Below are 18,646 nucleotides of genomic sequence, written 5' to 3'. Positions count from 1 at the left end.
TACTACAGTTGACTACTAATCATTTGCTTTTTAGGAATTTCGCGCTTTTAAACTAGTAATGAGAAACATATTTAAGAGGTTTTCGCGTGCTAGGAGGTTAAAGTTTACTTTCGTTAGTGGTTGGGCTAAGAAGACCACGAAAGAATGACAGTGCTCTATTTAAGGACTGCATTTTTGCCATTTATTATTTATTTCATAAAACCAAATAAAAATGAGAATTTTCAATTCGGCAAAATGACAAAAATAAAAAAAGGAAAGATTCTTTCGGTTCAAATAGAAAAAATGCTGAACACCAAATATCGAAGTTGTAACTGAACTTTCTGAACTGACAAAAAAGAAACATACAGAAAAAAAAAAAAATGTCAAAGATTACCAATTATTCCCTTACTATGCAATTGAACTGCTTTATAATAAGGCGGCTAAATAAGTAGTGTGGCTGCATGTGAATTGCTGCATACAAATTTGATTATCCAGTTCCAGAAAATTCTAATGCAAGGTTTATTTGAAACAAAAAAAAAAAAATAATAATAACTGACATAACGTTTCCTACAGACAGCTGCATTACATGGTAGAATCATTTTAAGCTTTTAATACAATTTTTTTACCAGACACTGTTAAAGGTCCGAATGATGTGCGTTCTTGGTGCTTTGATATCACCATATTATGTTAGTGAATGTAGTCGCTTTTAAAATGTTATTGCCAATGGAAAGAAATTTTAGCCCAAAAGCTTATTAGCTTTTTTATTTGCCAAAACTTGAAGAGGTTTATACATAAATGTGGCATTAAAAGTATCTTAATGTAATTAGAACTCAAATATCTTCAGTAAGCCTTAAAAAAACACATTTTTTTTATATTTTTTAGATTAGAACTAATTCAGATGCAACAAAAACGCATTTGAAATAATATATCAATTAGATCTGTCTCTTATTTTTCCTTGTTACAGCCTGATTAAGGACACTAAATCCTTCTTCATGGAATCAGACATTACAATTAAATCTCCAAAAGCTACAAAATTACTATTTTCAGCATAATCAATGCTAAAATTTAAGTAAAAACTAAAACAAGAAAAATAAAAAATTGCAAGGAAGAAAGCCAAACTAACAGAACCAAAATCAAAAGTGGCAATGAATTCTAATGAATTTTTAAGTCCCTCTTGGATAGATCATATTCTATAAAGATATCAAAGTAAGCACATATACACCCCTCCCCCTGATGATAAATAAAGAACTCAAACCGAGGTCCATTGTCTTTGATAATAGGTCTTAAATCAGGAGGAGGGGACACCAAAATTAGGCTAATTTGTTTTCTTGGATTTTAATGTTCTTACAATTCCTTTCTAACAAGAGATATACTGAGCTAAATGAAAAAATTCGTACGGTAACATTTAATAAGAGCTGTAATAAACATCACAATGCAAATTTAGACCCTAAATCATGAGGGGTCCATAGGCTCCAGCATATACTAGCTCATCGAGACAACCATCAAAAGCTGCTAGTTGGCCCGAATGTCAAATTTCTCCCCTCCCCCCTGCCTTTTACTACCCCCGCTTTATTTTTTTTTCTCTCTTAACAGTACCAAAACAAATAAAGGTGACTGGTCATTGAATAAGCCCTGGGTACTTGAATCAGGGTCACCACACCTGTCAACTCACTTTAAAGCAAGTATTAACATAATACTAAGATAAGCCTCATGATAATGTTAGTTTTAAAAAAAACTCCACGTGACAATTCCATGGCTCTCTAAAGCAATTAAATTCTTCAATTATATGCACTTTTTTTTTGCTGCAAGACCCAATTTAATTTTTAATTTATATCGTAAGCTCTCACTAGCTAATTAGATTAGCGCAACAGTTTCTAACTTTTTAGTTTTTAACTCTACAATTAAGTAATTTAAATTTTAATTTACCACACAGATCTGCAGACTTCTTAAGTGTTGTTTGTCAACTCCTTGAAAGGACTCTTGCTAGGTCAAAAATTTATTTAAAGTTCCTCAGAACAACAAATACAAGTCAATTATAAATAGATTATAGGAAATCATGCTTAAAAAATGAAAAAAAGCCTAGCTGCGATATTATTACCTTTTTTATCCAGTTGAAACCCAATTCATAAAAAAATCTTTTAAGAGAGACTGATAAAAACTTGTGGCGTAAATTCACGCATTAATAATATCTTACACTGGGCCCCTTTAAAGCTGAGGCATCAGGGGATTTCATCCTCCCGAACCCATATAGCTAAACATAGCAGGAAAGGTGAACAAAATGTGCATGACTGGCTTACAGTTATGTCTGACTAAAAAAAATCTTCTTTAAAAATTTTTTTTTTAACACTGGTCTACTCTTGATGAATATAAAACAATGAATATAAAAAAAATGAATATAAAACAATAAATATAAAAAAATATTTCATTAATATGTACATACCTTATTTGTAAAAAGTGGCTTGATACTATCAAACAAATGAGCTTGCTCTTCCAAAGAATGACCACATTGCTCTGATATATCCATGACATACAAAATACAAGCCCGAAGGTGAGCTAAGGCAGCGATAGCTTGCATTTCAATTGTGTTCCTGTCTTCCAGTGGATGATCTAAGATACCAGGTGTATCAATCACCTGCCACCGAAGGTATTTGTAATCAGTGTGGCCAACATATAATGACTTGGTTGTAAAAGCATAAGGTTGAACTTCAACGTCAGCTCTCGTAATTTTATTAATGAAAGAGGATTTCCCAACGTTAGGGAAACCAGTTATGAGAAGTGTTCTTGTATGTGGATCAATGGAAGGTAGACGTGAAAGATGCTGCCTTACTTCTTCAAGATATTGCAAGCTCTGTCCTTGACGCTTCATAATTGTAGCCATTCTGTAAAGAAAATAAAATAAGCAAAATGATTTACATTGCCTATTTGAATTAGTATTTGCCGTATTGATAGTAAACCAAAAAGAAACTCAACTTCTTGCAATTTATGAAAAATAGGTTAGCTTATACTCAAGTTTAAAAGGAATACCTTCAGTTTTTGTTAATGATTTGAAAGCCGACAAATCAGTTGTTTCTAATATATTTTCCACCTCCCCTTAGGCATAGCTGCTGATGAAAAAAAAAACAAGAAAAAATCGATCAAAATTTTTCATGGGTAGCAAGTAATAGCCTCTTATGTAGTCCCTGAAGCCGCGCCACGCCGACATGACGGCGGCGAATGCGTGATTTAGTATCGGCAGCGGCGCACCGCCATGCGCACCGAAATTTTTTGGCGGCGCGCCGATTTTTCGATTAAAAATAATAATAAAAATTCCACTTCACCAAGACCATTAAACCTCAACTTGATTTTAATGGGGATTTTAAAATGTTTGGCTAAAAACGTGCAAGAACAATATGACAAACTAGGAATTTGTTGGGCCGTGCAGGAAGTGTGTATGTGCACCGTCGATCAGACCAAGTAGAATCCTCATTTTTAGCCACTAGACCCAGGAAAACCCGTTGTGTTTATGTTTAACATCGCATTGTTCCTATAAAATCCTGTGTTTAGTCATTTTCTTCTTATTAATGATTTCGGCTAATGTGTGTATAACTTTCAAAGTTTGAGGTTCAAATATCTCCTGTTCATCAAATACATACGAAAAGGAAGTGAAAAAACAAATAACAACATCGAAAAAACACTGTATACAAGTCAGATGCCATGGCTTACCAACTATTTTAAATTAGCGGTTATATCACTTCAGTAACAACTGATGTAACAAAAGTGGGTTTGTTTGCTTTTCCTGGAGCCATTGAGTATCCATAAATACATGAAACCTAAAACGAACAGAAATTACAACAAGTAACCGAGTCAAACTTAAAACGATCAAAAATTAACATAAGTTGGGCTCAAAACCCCTTTGCATCCCCAAGGCCAGAGCATAATTTGCACTTTACTAAAAAATGTAACTGTTTTTACTTTTATAACTTTAATAAATCAAATAATGTTAAGATTTTCATTGCTAAATATCATTATATGTATATTAAACTGACAATGCACATTCATTTGTATTTTTTTTTTCAGTAAAGAGCAAATTATATTCTGGGCTTGGGAAGGCATGGGGGTTTTGAACCCAAATTATGTCAATTTCTGCTCGTTTTGAGTTTGACTCGGTTATCTATTGTATCTGTTCGTTTTGGGTTTCATTTATTTATCGATGCTGATTTGGGGTAGTTTCACGCTTGGTAGATTATTTGGTTTTATTTTTGCTCATTTTTATTTAATAGAGTTCTTTACTTTTCTTTGAAAAACTTATTTTGTGGAAACAGTTTTTTCAATTAATTTCTGTTCATTTTATATTGAAATAGTCTTTTCAGGGAAAAGGAAAATAATACTTTAAATCTTTTCGTTTTATTAAGAATTTATAGTTTGGCCTGCTATTTGTATGCTGGAAAAAATTTCCAGCAATTTTTAACAACACAGACCCTTTTAAAAATCTGGTTACAAATAGTAGTGTTTAATTTAGTTTCATACCTCATCTAGTTGACCTGAAATGGAAAACTTCATACCATTCGAAAAAAAAATCTGTTTACTTTCTTTGATAGATTGGATACAATTACACTATTTTGATTTGGTTATATTTTAAGAGCAGAAGTAGCCTCAAAAGTTTGAACATAATACCCTCGGTCGTTCTGGGGATACTGCTGAGATCCCTTATTTGAAATTAGCATTAACACAGTGCATTTTGATTTAATCTTAAGGCAACATTAACTTTTTAAACATAAAGGCAAATGGGAGGGTGGGCGTGGGAGGGGGATTAGTTTCCCTCCAATCACTTTCGACTATTAAAAAGGACATCTGCCCTTTCTATTTTCAATCGAATGAGCCCTTTTCAAAGTTCCTACGACAACTCCTTCGATAAGAAGTGCCCTCGTCTAAACAACAACAACAACAACAAAAATGATACATTATATGATAAGATAAGATTACCTTATCTTATACCCACATCTATCTTTACTATAAAAATGTCATGCCTTCCAATCACTTTCGATTGTTAAAAAGGGCTCTAGGCCTTTCGATTTCCAATCAAATGATCCCTTTTTGGGTTTCTACGACAATGCTTTCTATTAACACCTTATATGCCCCTAGAGCATAAATTACAACGCTTACCCTAAGGGCTGTGAGGGTGGTTGTCATCCTCTAAGACCTAATTTCCAGAACTCTCAACTACGTTAAACAAAATGGCTGTCTCAAAATTTAGATTGGATGTGTTTGGGGAAGTGGTGAGCGTGGAAGGGGTGTTAGCCGCCTTCCAATCACTTTCGACTATTAAAAAGGGCACAAGCCACTCCAATTTCCAGTTGAATGAGCCATTTTAGAAGTTTCTAAGACAACTTCTTCGATACGAAGTGCCCTGGTCTAAAGAAAAAAAAAATAAATAATACATTGTGCCAACATCGTTCTTATATACCCCCAGGGCATAACTTAAAACCTTTGCCCTAAGGGTTGCGGGGGAGTAACCTCCTCAAAAACATATTTTCTCTCTGAAAATCAGTTACTCTGAACAAAATGGCTATCTTAGAATTTTGATTGGATGTGTTTGGGGAAATGGTGGGCGTGGAAGGGGTGTTAGCTACCTTCCAATCACTTTCGACTATTAAACAGGGCACTAGCTATTCCAATTTCCAATCGAATGAGCCCTTTTCAAAGTTTCTACGACAACTCCTTCGACACGAATTGCCCTGGTATGAAAAAAAACAACAACAAAACAAACAAATAATACATTGTGCTAACATTGTTCTTTGCTTAAGCAGCGCGATTGTGCTGCCTATGATAACATCCTGAACCGCCTAATGCTCTTTTACCTACCTCTTTTCATCCGAAAAATCAGAAAGAAAAATAAACAGAATTCTAAAGTGGAAGGTAGAATTTTTGTTTCAAGAAAAATTTCTTCTTCTCCTTCTTACGAACCGATATACATGGCGAGCCCAAGATAACAGTATTTATCTTTAAGAAACAGATTAGCCGGGATGACGGTTGAAGCTCGGAGGTCGATATCGATAAGCAAAAAAGAGAAAAAAAATGGCGGCGTATTAGTGACGCCGCCGCCGATAGAATCAGCGGCGGCGTCAGCGCGCTGATGGACGGTCGGTGGCACGCCCCCGTTTTTTTCGGCGGCGCGCCGCCGACTTTTCGGCGCGGCTTCGGGGTCTACTCTTATGCATCCTGTATAAAACTCATTCTTGTATTCACCAGGGAGTCATAGCAAATACCACTGTCAGGACTCAGAATGATTCCTGCTCATTAGAAAAGGGATTTGACGACCTGTCAAGGGACTTATAGGGTTGAAAAAAAAAGAACCAATCCGGGACAAAAGTTGGAAGAGATTTGGATTGCCATTCATGATTAAAATACTCGTTTGCTTATGAATCAGAAACGGTGACCAAGTCACCCTAAGAATCATCATATTCACGAGCCTGGAAGAGACTCATTTTCCCATGAGACAGGTCAGTTGTCTTTGTTTCTCCATATTTTTTCCTTCAAATTTTCAGTTATGTTTATTTAAAACAAAAAAAAGGAAAGCAACTTCAAGACTAGATCAATTAAAAAAAAATCCATAAGAGTTCAGCTTGCAAGCTAACCCATTCACTTCTTCGACTTTTTTGAGAGATTAGTGAACTTGCTTATGAGGTCTGAATTCTTCTTTTGTATGTCCTTTTCAGCCCGTACTTTTTCATCGGTTTCGTTTTTTTCGTCTTCTCGCGTTTTCATGGCATTATCTAGTAGGGAATTTGCCATGGTGATGTCCACAGAATCCATTGAGGCTACCGCTCTCCGTAGGCGATCGGTGGCCTCTTTCAAGAGGGCATCAACAATTACTCGCTTTTGTTTTTCAGAGGCCCGCTTTTCTTACAATGAATCCTCAAGCCCATCTGGCTTTTTTTATTGCTAGATATATCAAATAGGTTCAGTTTCCTTTCTTTGTCTTGGACGCTTCGTTCAGCAGCTTTCTATTTTACCTTCCTATCCACAGAGTCTGGGTATTTTGACCATGCCAACCTAGCCAAAGTCAACAATTCTTTTGGAAATAGGAAACCTTTTCGGGTTTGCCTCCATATCTGTTCAATTTGTCAATCACACACAGCTTCGTATTCAGGACTCTTTCTAACATGGAGACTCTGTCCAACGGAAGTAGTATTCCTGTGAGCGAATTAAATAAAAAAAAAAAAGTTTTTTTAACTGAAAGTAAGGAGCGACATTAAAACGAACAGAAATTATTCCGTATATGAAAGAGGTTGTCCCCTCCTCAACGCCTCGCTCTTTACGCTAAAGTTTTTCATTGTTTAAAAAAAAAGAGTTGTGAGAAAGTCAAACTTTAGCGTAAAGAGTGAGGCGTTGAGGAGGCGATAGTCCCATTCATATACGGAATAATTTCTATTCGCTTTAAGTTTTAATGTCGCTCCTTACTTTCAGTTAAAAAAATTTATTTTTTTAATTTAATTTTTGAACGTTTTTGAAAAAATGCAGGTTTTGATCTTGGCTCACCGTAAATGAATAATTAGAACAAAATTTGCATATTAATTTACTTTTATTTGGTTACATGGCTTTCTCGAAACTTGTTTAATTTTATTTACGAACGTTTTCATTTGTAATAAATATACGTAGCTTACGAATTAACTTACGTAACGAACTTCTATATTCACATCTTTGTAATACGTATATTAGGGGCTACGTCCTCTAGTTAATACCTTGCTCTTTAAGCGAAAGTTCGAATTGTGTTCCAATTCTTTAAAAATTACCACTTAATCACAAAGGCTGTTAATTAGAATAAATAGCTCTTATGAAAGTACTAAAAAATCTTTGGCTTAAAGAGCGATATATTGACTAGGGCGTGAACCCAATCATATATGTAATATTTTCTGTTCGTTTAAAGTTTTGATGTTGCTGCTGTTGCAGTAGAAAAACTCGTTTTTTTATATTTAATTTCTGATCTTTTTTTAAATAATGCTGGGAAGTCCGGCGTCCCCTTCATAGCAATTTCCCTTCCCCCATGAAAACTTCCTTCATGGAAAGATCCTCCCCCATAGCCCCCGTCCCCCCCCCACTACCAGGAAAAATCTCCCCTGAAAACGTCTGTATACTTCCCAATAACCAATACTATATGTTAACATTGGGTAAAGTTCATAACTTTCAGCCCTCACTCCGGGAACTTCGGGGGATTTAGTCATCCTGAAAGACATACTTTTAATATTTTCGAATATTCTGAACGAAATGGTTATCTCAAATTTTGATCGGGTGACTTTGGGAAAAAAATGAGCGTGGGAGGGGGCCTAGTTGCCCTCCATTTTTTTTGGTCACTTAAAAAGGGCACTAAAACTTTTAATTTCCATTCCAATGAGCCCTCCCAAGATATTCTAGGACCACTGAGTCGATACGACCACCCCTGGAAAAAAAATAAAAAAAAATAAACACGCACCCGTGATCTTTCTTCTGGCAAAAAAACGCGAAATTCCACATTTTTGTAAATAGGAGCTTGAAATCTCTACAATAGGGTTCTCTGATACGCGGAATATGATGGTGTGATTTTCATTAAGATTTTATAGTTTTTAGGGATTCTTTCGCCCTTTTTTCGAAAATCACCCAAATATTCTCAGGCTCGTAAATTTTTATGGATAGGACTAAACTTGATAAAACTTATATATTTGAAATCAACATTAAAATTTAATTCTATTGGTGCATACATTTATATCAAAATACCGTTTTCTAGAGTTTCGGTTACGATTGAGCCGGGTCGCTCTTTACTTACAGTTCGTTACCACGAACTGTTTGAAAACCCCTCTCTGCGTCAGAGTAGCCGTGCAATAATGTCAAAGCAATTTTTACAAGCTTCAACAAAAGCATATACTTTTACCCACTAAACGCATCTATCATAGAGAAGATTTGATGTCAGTAATGGTAGACCCGTGATGGCGTATGTTCTATTGATTTCTCGGCTTGCAGCAATATCCACCCACTTCCAACATATTCAAGACTTACTCCTACTGGGATCTTTCGAGCAAGCACAACTATATCTGATAGATTTCTAGCTCTTTTCCTTTCCATTGGATCCAGGCACCAAAGCACTTCGAGACGGCTATTAGAAAAGATAGGGCACTTTTTCATCAAGCGTTTGGAAGTCGCCTCGAAATGCATTTGTGCCCTTCAATAGGACCCTGGTCTTTCCGCCAAGGTGAGTTCCAGAGCATCTAACACAAGCTCAGATTACCCACCTACAATAGTGTCCTGCAAATAGTTGTCGAAGTTCTCAAGCAAACTGTCAGAAATTCCATCAGCAGGTTAGGGAGTTGGAAGCCCCCTCCCCCCCCCCCAAAAAAAAAATTGTTTGTCGGACTCCAAAAAACGTAAAAAAATAAATATTTGATGCGTTTTTATAAAAAAAAGTTGTACCCCCCACCCCGAAAAAAATCCTGGATACGACCACGGTCGGGTTTCAGAAGTCTCGCCAAAAAAGTGAGAAGAAAGTTTTCCAGCTCGGCATAAAGAGCATGCACAAGGGCTTCGTTCTTCTGAAACGCTGCTGTGAATTTCGTAAAAAGATTAAACGATAAATGCAGAAGTTTGAGTTATACAAGGATATCTTTCCTTTTTAGGTAGCTTACAATCTTGAGGTACTTTGCTGACGACGCAACATTCTTTAAATGTTTCTTCAATGGCACGTAATGTTAAAAATACTCCAAGAGTGCCGGCTACTGATCAATCGCTCATCAAACAGCAGGACCAAACGTCAGCCACCTTGTTGGGACCTGCTGAGTGCAACTACTTTATGGGACACATTTCTTTTTCTGGCATTCAAAAAAATCCTTGCATCATACAGGCCAACAAAGGGAAAAATGCCTCAAGATGACAACAAGGTTGAATGACTCCTCGCCAAATTCCTGGGGCCCTTTCATGAATGCGTTGTGCACAACATGGATGATACAAATTCCAATGTTCAAAAGCTCCTTCAAAGACCTTCTTTTCAATAAATACACTTGCAACCATTTCCTTTTGTTGACATTCTATCCATTGCTACTTATCATAATTAGTCATTTCAAGAGGTAAATTCTTGCTCCCAATGCATAATATCAGTTTTTTGCAATGTCCTTACCAGTTGCATGTGCCATGGGATACATCACCAGATGGCGGTACACAGGTTGATCTCTTAAAGAGGATCAAAAGTTGCTCTAATCTGTTGCTCTTTTTTCTTTAGCTGTTTGTGGTTTCATTGTATTCAAGAACAATGTGAGCTTCACCTAAATCCTTCATAAAACTTTGTTTACAGTATGGGTGATGTGCATCAGTTATCAAGTACATAGCTTTCTCTGCGCTCATTGACATCCCAGGTGGTAGCTTACCAGGGAATATGACTTCAAAGACATCAATGATTCCGTCACACGAAGCTGCAGATATACACAAAAAGCTCGCAAGAACTTTAATACCCAGACGATTTCTGCTTTGTATGCGGCATGTTTGTCACAAAACATCGCAGGAGTTTTACTTCCATCGCTAGCTGATGGTTCATCTGATTGGGACTGTTCCCTAGCAAATCCACACAATCGTGACTGCAGCGGATTGAAACAGATCATAACCTGTTTCTTTTGCTCGTCCAACTAAGCATGCTGTTTCAAAGTGTAAAAGTTTTTGCGACAGCTAAGGTTTTTCCTGCATATTGTGCAGTAAAAAGAAAACTTAATCACCAATCCTACACCAGTCGTTTATATTTCTGACACACAAGCCTTCTTTAGTTAACCGGGAGCAACAGAATTTGCAGTTGCTCATTGTCTTTCCTAAATACACTTGAGGGACCTGAAAGACAAGTAGGTTTAAATACAGCAGGAAAAACACTGAGTTTAAGATTTTTGTCATCAGAATACTATACCCATAGTACACTCCTGTTTTCACCATGGGCACCCATAAGGGGGGGGGGGGCTCGAGCCCCTTCCCTGGCTGAATGACGCTGCCTTATATTTGTAATAATTTAAAAATCATTTTCCACAAAATAAGTTTTGCAAAAAAAAGTAAAGGGCTCCATTAAGCCAAAAATGAGCAGAAATAAAGTAAAATAATCTTTCAAGCGTAAAACTACCACAAATCACTATCAACAAATAAATGAAACTCACAACAAACAGAAATTACAATAAATAGCCGAGTCAAACTCAAAACGAGCAAAAATTGACATTACTATGGCTGACAACCCCAATCCTGCTTTCTCAAGACCAGAACATAAATTAGTCTTTACTAAAAAAATAAAAAAAAAATAAAAAAAAAAAAAAAAAAAAACCTGTGAATTGTCAGTTTAATATACATATACTGATATTTATTCCTTAAAGTCTTAAATTTTATGTATTAATTTTGTTTTAAGTAAAAAAAAAGGAAAACATTTAAACATGTTTATTTTCAGTAAAGCGCAAATATGTTCTGGTCTTTAGAAGGCATGGGGATTATCAGCCTTACTAATGTTAATTTTTGCTCGTTTTGAGTTTGACTTGGTTATTTATTCTAATTTCTGTTCGTTTTGAGTTTCATTTATTAATTGATAGTGATTTGTGGTAGGTTTACTCTTGGAGGATTACTTGACTTCTTTTCTGCCCATTTTTGGCTTAATGGAGCTCTTTACTTTTCTTTGAAAAGCTTGTTTTGTGGAAAAGTTTTTTTCTTAAATTAATTTCTGTTTGTTTTTTATTGACATTGTCAATTATTTCATGAAAATAAAATAAAATAACATTTTATATCTTTTCGGTTTTTTTTTCTATAAGATTCCATAGTTTGACTTGCTATTTGTATGTTAGGAGAAACTTTTTCAGCAATTTTTAATCCTGAGACAAACAGTATTTTTTAATTTAATTTTATACTTCCTCAAGTTGACCTCAAAAAATAAAACTTAATATGATCCCCAAAAGATTCTATCTATGCTCTTTGACAACCTGGAAACGCTTACACTCTTTTTATTTATTTAAATTTTAAAGAGCAGAAGTAGTAACAGTAGTAGCCCAAAAGGCTTCAACTTACTACCCCCAGTTGTTCTCGATATATTGTTGAAGTGTCTATTTGATTTAGCTTTAAAGTAGCATTTAGTTATTTAGCATAATGGGCCAATTGCATAATTGTGGGGGGTTGACATGCCCAATATCCCTAAAGACATAGTTGCTGGATCGTTCTACTATACTGAGCAAAATAGTTGTCTCAAAATTCTGACTGGATGTTTTTGGGAAATAAATCAGCTTGAGAGACGGGCTAATTGCCCCCAAATCTCTTTTTACTTTTTTTTTTTTAGAATGGACACTAGAACTTTTAATTTTGTTTCTTTAAAATTAAAACTTTAAAATCTAGAACTTCAAAATTAGCTTCTTTAAATGTTTCAATTATATTTCTAGCTATTTTAGAGTGGTACTGCCTATGATATTGCTTATATGCCTTTTTGAAAACCTGCATGCATACAGTTTTTTCGTTTAATTGGAACTCCCCCTAAACGTTTCTTAAAAGTTTCATCTTAATACTCTTAGCATCATTAGTTACAGTAACTGTAGTGGTAGTATTAAAAGTATACAAATAGTGCCTTCTGGGTAGTTCAAAATCCCCACAACTTACCCTTAAAAATCTAACTTAATAATATAAGTTGTTCTTGAGATATTGCTTTGTCATCTTTTTGAAAGTCCACATGTTCATAGTTTGTTTTGATTTAGTTTAACGTCCGCCTAAATATTTCTTATATTTGATTACTGAAGACATATTTATATTATCTTTGGACTATTGGTTAAAAAATGGCTATCTCACAATTTCGATGGTATATTTAGGGAAAAGAGGATATCAGAGAGGGGGGGGGGGCTATTTTCTCTCCATTACGCTTGACTCTTAAAAATGGCACTTAAACTTAAGTTTATACAACCACAATTTCCATAAAACCTTATATGCCCTCGGGGCATAGGTTACAACCCTTGCCCTGAGTACTGTGTGTGTGGGGGGGGGGGGGGTCTCATCCTCAAAGACATAATTTCTGGACTTTTAAACTACGTCAAACAAAATAACTATCACAAAATTTTGATTGGATGTGTTTGGGGGAAATTATGGGTGGGGGGGGTGGTTGCGCTCCAATCAATTTCGACTATTAAAGAGGACACTAGTCCATTCAATTTCCAACCGAATAATCCCTCTTCGAAGTTTCTACAACAACAAATGGCCGTCTCAAAATTTCTATCAGATGCATATCAAGAAAATACGACATGTGTGTGTGTGTGTGTGTAGGGGGGGGGGGGGGGATTGGCCCTTTGATCACTTTAATTCTTAAAAAGAGCACTATAACTTCTGATTACCAATCCAATGAGCCCTCTCCAAAGTATATACGGCCACCATTTCTATAAAAACCTAATATGCCCCCAGGACATAACTTACAACCCTTGCCCTGAGGGCTATGGAGAGGAGGGGGGTTCATCCTCAGACATAATTTCTAGACCTCTCAACAATGCTGAACAAAATAGCTATCCAAAAAATTCTGATTGGATGTGTTTGGGGAAATGATTGGCAGTTGACCTCCAATCACTCTTGACTGTTAAAAAGGTCAGTAGAACTTCTGACTACCAATCAAATGAGCCCCTTCCGAGGTTTGTACAACCACCCTTTCTATAAAAAACCTCATATCCCCCCAGGGCATAACTTAAAGCCTTACCCTGCGGGTTGTGGGGAGGGGGGTTGTCATCCTCAAAGTCATAATTTCCGGACCTTTAAACTACACTGAACAAAATGGTTATCTCAAAATTTTGATTGGATGTGTTTGGCAAAGTGATTGACATGGGGGAGGGGGGAGACTGGTTGCCCTCCATGAGCTCTTTTTGAAGTTTCTATGACATTACTTTTTATAATAACTGCTCTGGTCTAAAACAATAAAAATTAATAATATATTGTGCCCATATTGCTCTTTACTTAGGCAGCACTATCATGCTGCCTATGATATTTTATCTTGAGATTTCAATTATACAGCATTGGAAGTAACAAATTAGACCAGGTAAGCCCCCCCCCTCTAAAATTCAGCCTATGGGCGCCCATGGTTCTCACTCAATCTGCTATTAGTTTAATAACTAACCTTTAGGGGGAAAGAATATATAGTTTGTACCATTGGAATACAAGTCAATTCGAATAAATTCATACTGGTATGGTTCATTTCATGAAGCTATAGGAATTATCCATCCTTGAACGTTACAACAATACAACTAATCCATCCCAACCACTTTATAGGCCAATGTTACTCCTTATCCTTGAACAGCACCACAATGTGACCCATCTATCCCACCCACCACATAGGCCAGTTTTGTGCTGTTATTAGCTGCCTATATTTACAACAGTTAATAGACACTTTGGCCACAAACAAAGTTCCCACTGTTTTGTTGCTTCTTCCTGAACTGCAATAACATAACCAAGAGCTCAGTACAACCAGATTTGTGGAAAAGCTATATTATCTAAAGAGGGTCTCAAATATTCATGCTTTAATATTCAAAATACCATGCTCCCAAATACGGAATTTTAGGGGAGCTAAGGGACTTCCTGCATAAAAAGGGACTGGAAAAGGACTTCAGCCAAAAAAAGGACTTTAGGGACTAATTCCGAGCCCTGCACTGTCCTAAATTCACCAGCCTTTTCATTGCATGGATTGAGGTTGGTTTCTGCGTATCAATTGGAATTCTACCCTTTCATCCCCTTGTGCCAACTGTGTCTGAACCACAGATCACTGCCCCTTTAAGTGTAATACTGACTTTACACAGCATAAGAACATCAACACATAAAAATAAGAATGAATATAGGCCCCAGAAGTCATACCCCTCCTCCAAAAGGCTAATGGCGCAAAACCTCTCAAGAAATTTTGAAACCAAGAGGTTCAGTTTGATATGTAAGTGGAAAGAGACAAAGGGAATTACACTGTCTATCTATAAAAAAAATACACAAACTTCTAACCACCCACTGAGTGACAAAAAAAAAAGAAAAAAAAAGAACAGAACTAAATAGTGTCAACTAAAAATCCACAAACAAAAAGAGCTAGGAAGAAGGTTCTGGAATTGAAGATTATGCCATGATCACATCCAAACCAGGAGGTGGGAGTGGTTTGGCGTTAGAGCTAAACCTCTACCGCCTCTCTATAAAAATACAGAAAAAAACAAAAACCCAAACTTCTTGGTTATTTTCACAGGTAAAAATACTCTGATTTGCACACCTTCCCCTCCCATTACAAGCATCAAACCAAATTCTTTGGTACAAGAATAGTGATAATAATGACTGTCAAAAGTGATTATAGCCTTTATAAGCATACATAAGATTTGACATCATAATGACATCAGTACATAAAAATTAAGTTAATTTAACATTCAGAATAAATCATAGGTGTTGACTAAGAAGAGACTGCTGAGTTCCCTACATGTTTTTCCCTTTGATCACTTGGTAAAGAACCAATTTGTTGCTGAAACTTGAGAAGGGAGGTAACTCATTTTATTAGAAAACAAAAGCTGACCCCTTTCCTCTTTCCTTCAACTGGCGGTTGTTTTAGCAGATGTTACACCTTTTTTAAGCTGGAATTTTGCAAGGTCCAGGCTGTGATGATTTGCAAAATGCACAACTACTGCCTTGTTGCAAAGACAAGCTTAATCATGACAAGCAAAAGTGAGCAAAGTCTTGGCTAAGTGCAACCATAAGTTAAGTCTAAGTTGGATTGGCTTGGTATACAGACAAACTAAGTCTTGACTCAGTGTAAAAACCGGCTTAGCCTTTAAACAATCAATTCCATTGGTTTCAAGAAAGAATAAGTGATACTTGAACCTTAAGAATGTTTATGGGGGCAATATAATCACTCTTATTTGAGGTAATTTCAGTTCACTTTGGGTTTGGTTTATTCATTCATAGTCAATACTACTTGTTTTCAGTATGACCTGATTACTTACTTTAACTTCTGTTTGTTGTAAGTTACATTTATTCATTCATAGTAACTTCTCTTCATTTTCAGTTTGCCTTATTATATGACATTATTTCTGCTCTTTTCAGGTTTTAATACTGCTCTTTACTTCTCTATAAAAAAAATTTAATAAATTAAAAAAAGGAAAAATAACTACACCACTATTAAATTGTTTTCTAAGCATCAATCCTGAATTTGGCCCAGCAATTTATAGATTTGTACCTATGTTTTCTTAGAATCCAAGTGAAATCCTCTGTTTGCCTTTGTATCCCTGACTGACAGGGATAATACTAATGTTTTTCCACAAGCCCCCCCCCCAAGGGTAAAAATTATGTGCAAGAAAACCATGTAATATGTTACTTACATTGCGAAATGCCCCCCCCCCCTCAGACACAATACACATGGTTTTATATTGTTACCTTTCCCTCAATTACAAATTTGAGGACTTTTTTAGAAAATAATCTTTGCCAAAGAATATAATTTCAGTTTTTACTTTGTCTAATAATGGTACCCTGAGTCAATTTTTCTATGAAAATACTACCCCGTATTGAAGATACCCACCTTCCAAGTGCTGCTCTCTTCAATTGCTTACATCTATATAATGAGTCTCCATACTTCATAAGCCTGGTGTAATCTTTAGCAACATTGTCAATAAGATGCATGGCAATATTTAACTGACCCAGTGCCAATTTATAATGATCTCTATCATATAGTACATTCATTAAATCAGCATAAAAAGGGTGAATGTCCTCCAATTTCGGGAAATCTGTCAAAATCTGTGAAAGTTTGTCATGGAAATTTTGCTGTGTGAATTTGACTTTTCTCATGTAAAATTGTCTGATTCTGCTAATTTTATAATGCCTGTGAACAACTGTAGGTGTCTTTCTATTTGTTTTGGAGAGCATGATATCCACAAACTCCTAAAACAGAAAACATGAATTAGCAAAAAATTCAATTTCCAGAAACTACACTTAAAGTAATGTCAAAAAGTGTAAATCCTGTCAAACCCTCAAAACAAACAAATACTACACTATTTGTTGTTTTTTTCTGGTAGAAGGACTAATAAAATTATTGTTTCATGCATAATATATAAATATTTAGAAATCAAAAGCTAAACCATATCTGAGATGACATCCATCTTCTAAATATTTAAAGTCAAATTAAATACCTTAAAAATCACTTTTGAATCCTTACTAGAGATGAGTGTTACTATTTTTACTTAGTAGAAGTTACTGCACATCCTGCCATTTGATCCATCTTGTCAATATGCATAAGAAGAAATAACCTATCCATCAATAATCCTTGACCATGTTCAGATTCTCTACATTCATCTTAGCTTAATTATCTTGTAGTTGTAACCTGTAAATGGAGGGCCTCTAGTTTTTTCTAGAACTCCTTTTGAGCTTAAAATAGACAATTCCTGGGTAATACAAAAAAAAAAAAAAAAAAAAAAAATTACTTTGCAAAGTGCTGCAAACTCAGAGCACTATTTAGTTCAAAACTTGAAGATGGAGAAGAAAACTTTGTTAGTTGCCAAAAAAACAAAACAAAAAACATAGTACAAAGGCCTACAATTACTTACAGCTACCCTACACAATTTCTCTGTAGTTCCATTGTGCAAACAAAACCCTAAATTCTATGTCCTCATGGGCAAATAATGATAATCTGTTGGCAGTGGGTCAACCACCTCTAAACAATAGCATATTTTGTGATAATAATTTCAAGACTTAGAGTACCAGAACCCCTTATTAAGGTTTTAAACATTAACTTATCCTTCTCCTCTGAAAATTTCCTACCTAGTATGTCCCTGTCCTGTGGTACTGCATGATTTCTCATCAAGACTTGCTTTAAATTTTGAATAAATATGCTGATGGTTTCCCAAACAAAGAAGACAAAACTCACTTATTTTAATATCGACCAACATAAATTATTATTAAACTGAAACAACCCACTTTGTAGAAGGGGAGTAGCTGCAAAGAGAATATTTGTGGGTGACTTTGTAAGTGACTATTCTTAAGATTATTTATAAACCATGAATTGTGCCAGTATTGTATTCATCCATTGAAGGTAACATTTTACTTGGCATAGGTAATATAAATGATTAATGTTGAAGACTTGTAATGGTTATGGATCAGACCAGGCAAACACTGAAACTTCTCCTTTTAAATTGTGCCTAGCAGATAAATTATGACCTTTGCCAAAATTTTAATGAAATAACCCAAATTAATATGGATCAGGACCATCCCTTCTAGACTTGAGTTACTGTATTGAACTATAGTTGGCCCCGAAGTAATAATTACCCATCACAACTTTGAAAAAGTAATTTCAAAGTAATTCTCTCAATTGTTAATCTTCATAGAGAACCATGAACTAATAAACTAAAATCTTTTACTGATTTATTGGCCAGTATGCAGATTTGGCTTGTTCTAAAACAGTAATTTGCATCTGTATATTTGGAGAGCACTGACTACCATTCCCCTTCATTAACTTATTGCTATGTCAGATATAGCAATAACTGAAGAAGTGGTATACAAAAGACTAAACTATTAACACTTTTGAGTTGAAATGGGGGGGGGGGGCTGATGACATCTATTCAAGAATAATAAAAAATGGCCAATGATACCCTTTCAGATCCCTTAGGTCACCTTTTTCAAAAAACAATTGATGATTCAATGACACCAGCAGACTGGAGCCTGTTGTCAAATGTTTAGGCAAAAATGGTTT

The 18,646-nt window shown here is 35.5% G+C and overlaps 1 protein-coding gene across 1 annotated transcript in view; it reads right to left on the bottom strand.

The window, feature by feature from the left end:
* The window catches only part of Non1 (nucleolar GTP-binding protein 1), a 74,503-nt gene that overhangs the window by 38,908 nt on the left and 16,949 nt on the right, over positions 1-18,646 (bottom strand). The window contains exons 2-3 of the mRNA XM_089099244.1: positions 16,484-16,842; positions 2,420-2,858 (exon numbers count right to left, since the gene is read on the bottom strand). Of these exons, the coding sequence (XP_088955370.1) occupies positions 2,420-2,858; positions 16,484-16,842 (798 nt within the window). The remainder of the gene's footprint in view (positions 1-2,419; positions 2,859-16,483; positions 16,843-18,646) is intronic.

This window comes from Artemia sp. Qi Xiang Cuo, chromosome 13, assembly GCF_049724085.1.
Source record: "Artemia sp. Qi Xiang Cuo chromosome 13, ASM4972408v1, whole genome shotgun sequence".
Taxonomy (NCBI): domain Eukaryota; kingdom Metazoa; phylum Arthropoda; class Branchiopoda; order Anostraca; family Artemiidae; genus Artemia; species Artemia sp. Qi Xiang Cuo.
This window is presented reverse-complemented; position numbering and strand designations above follow the sequence as displayed.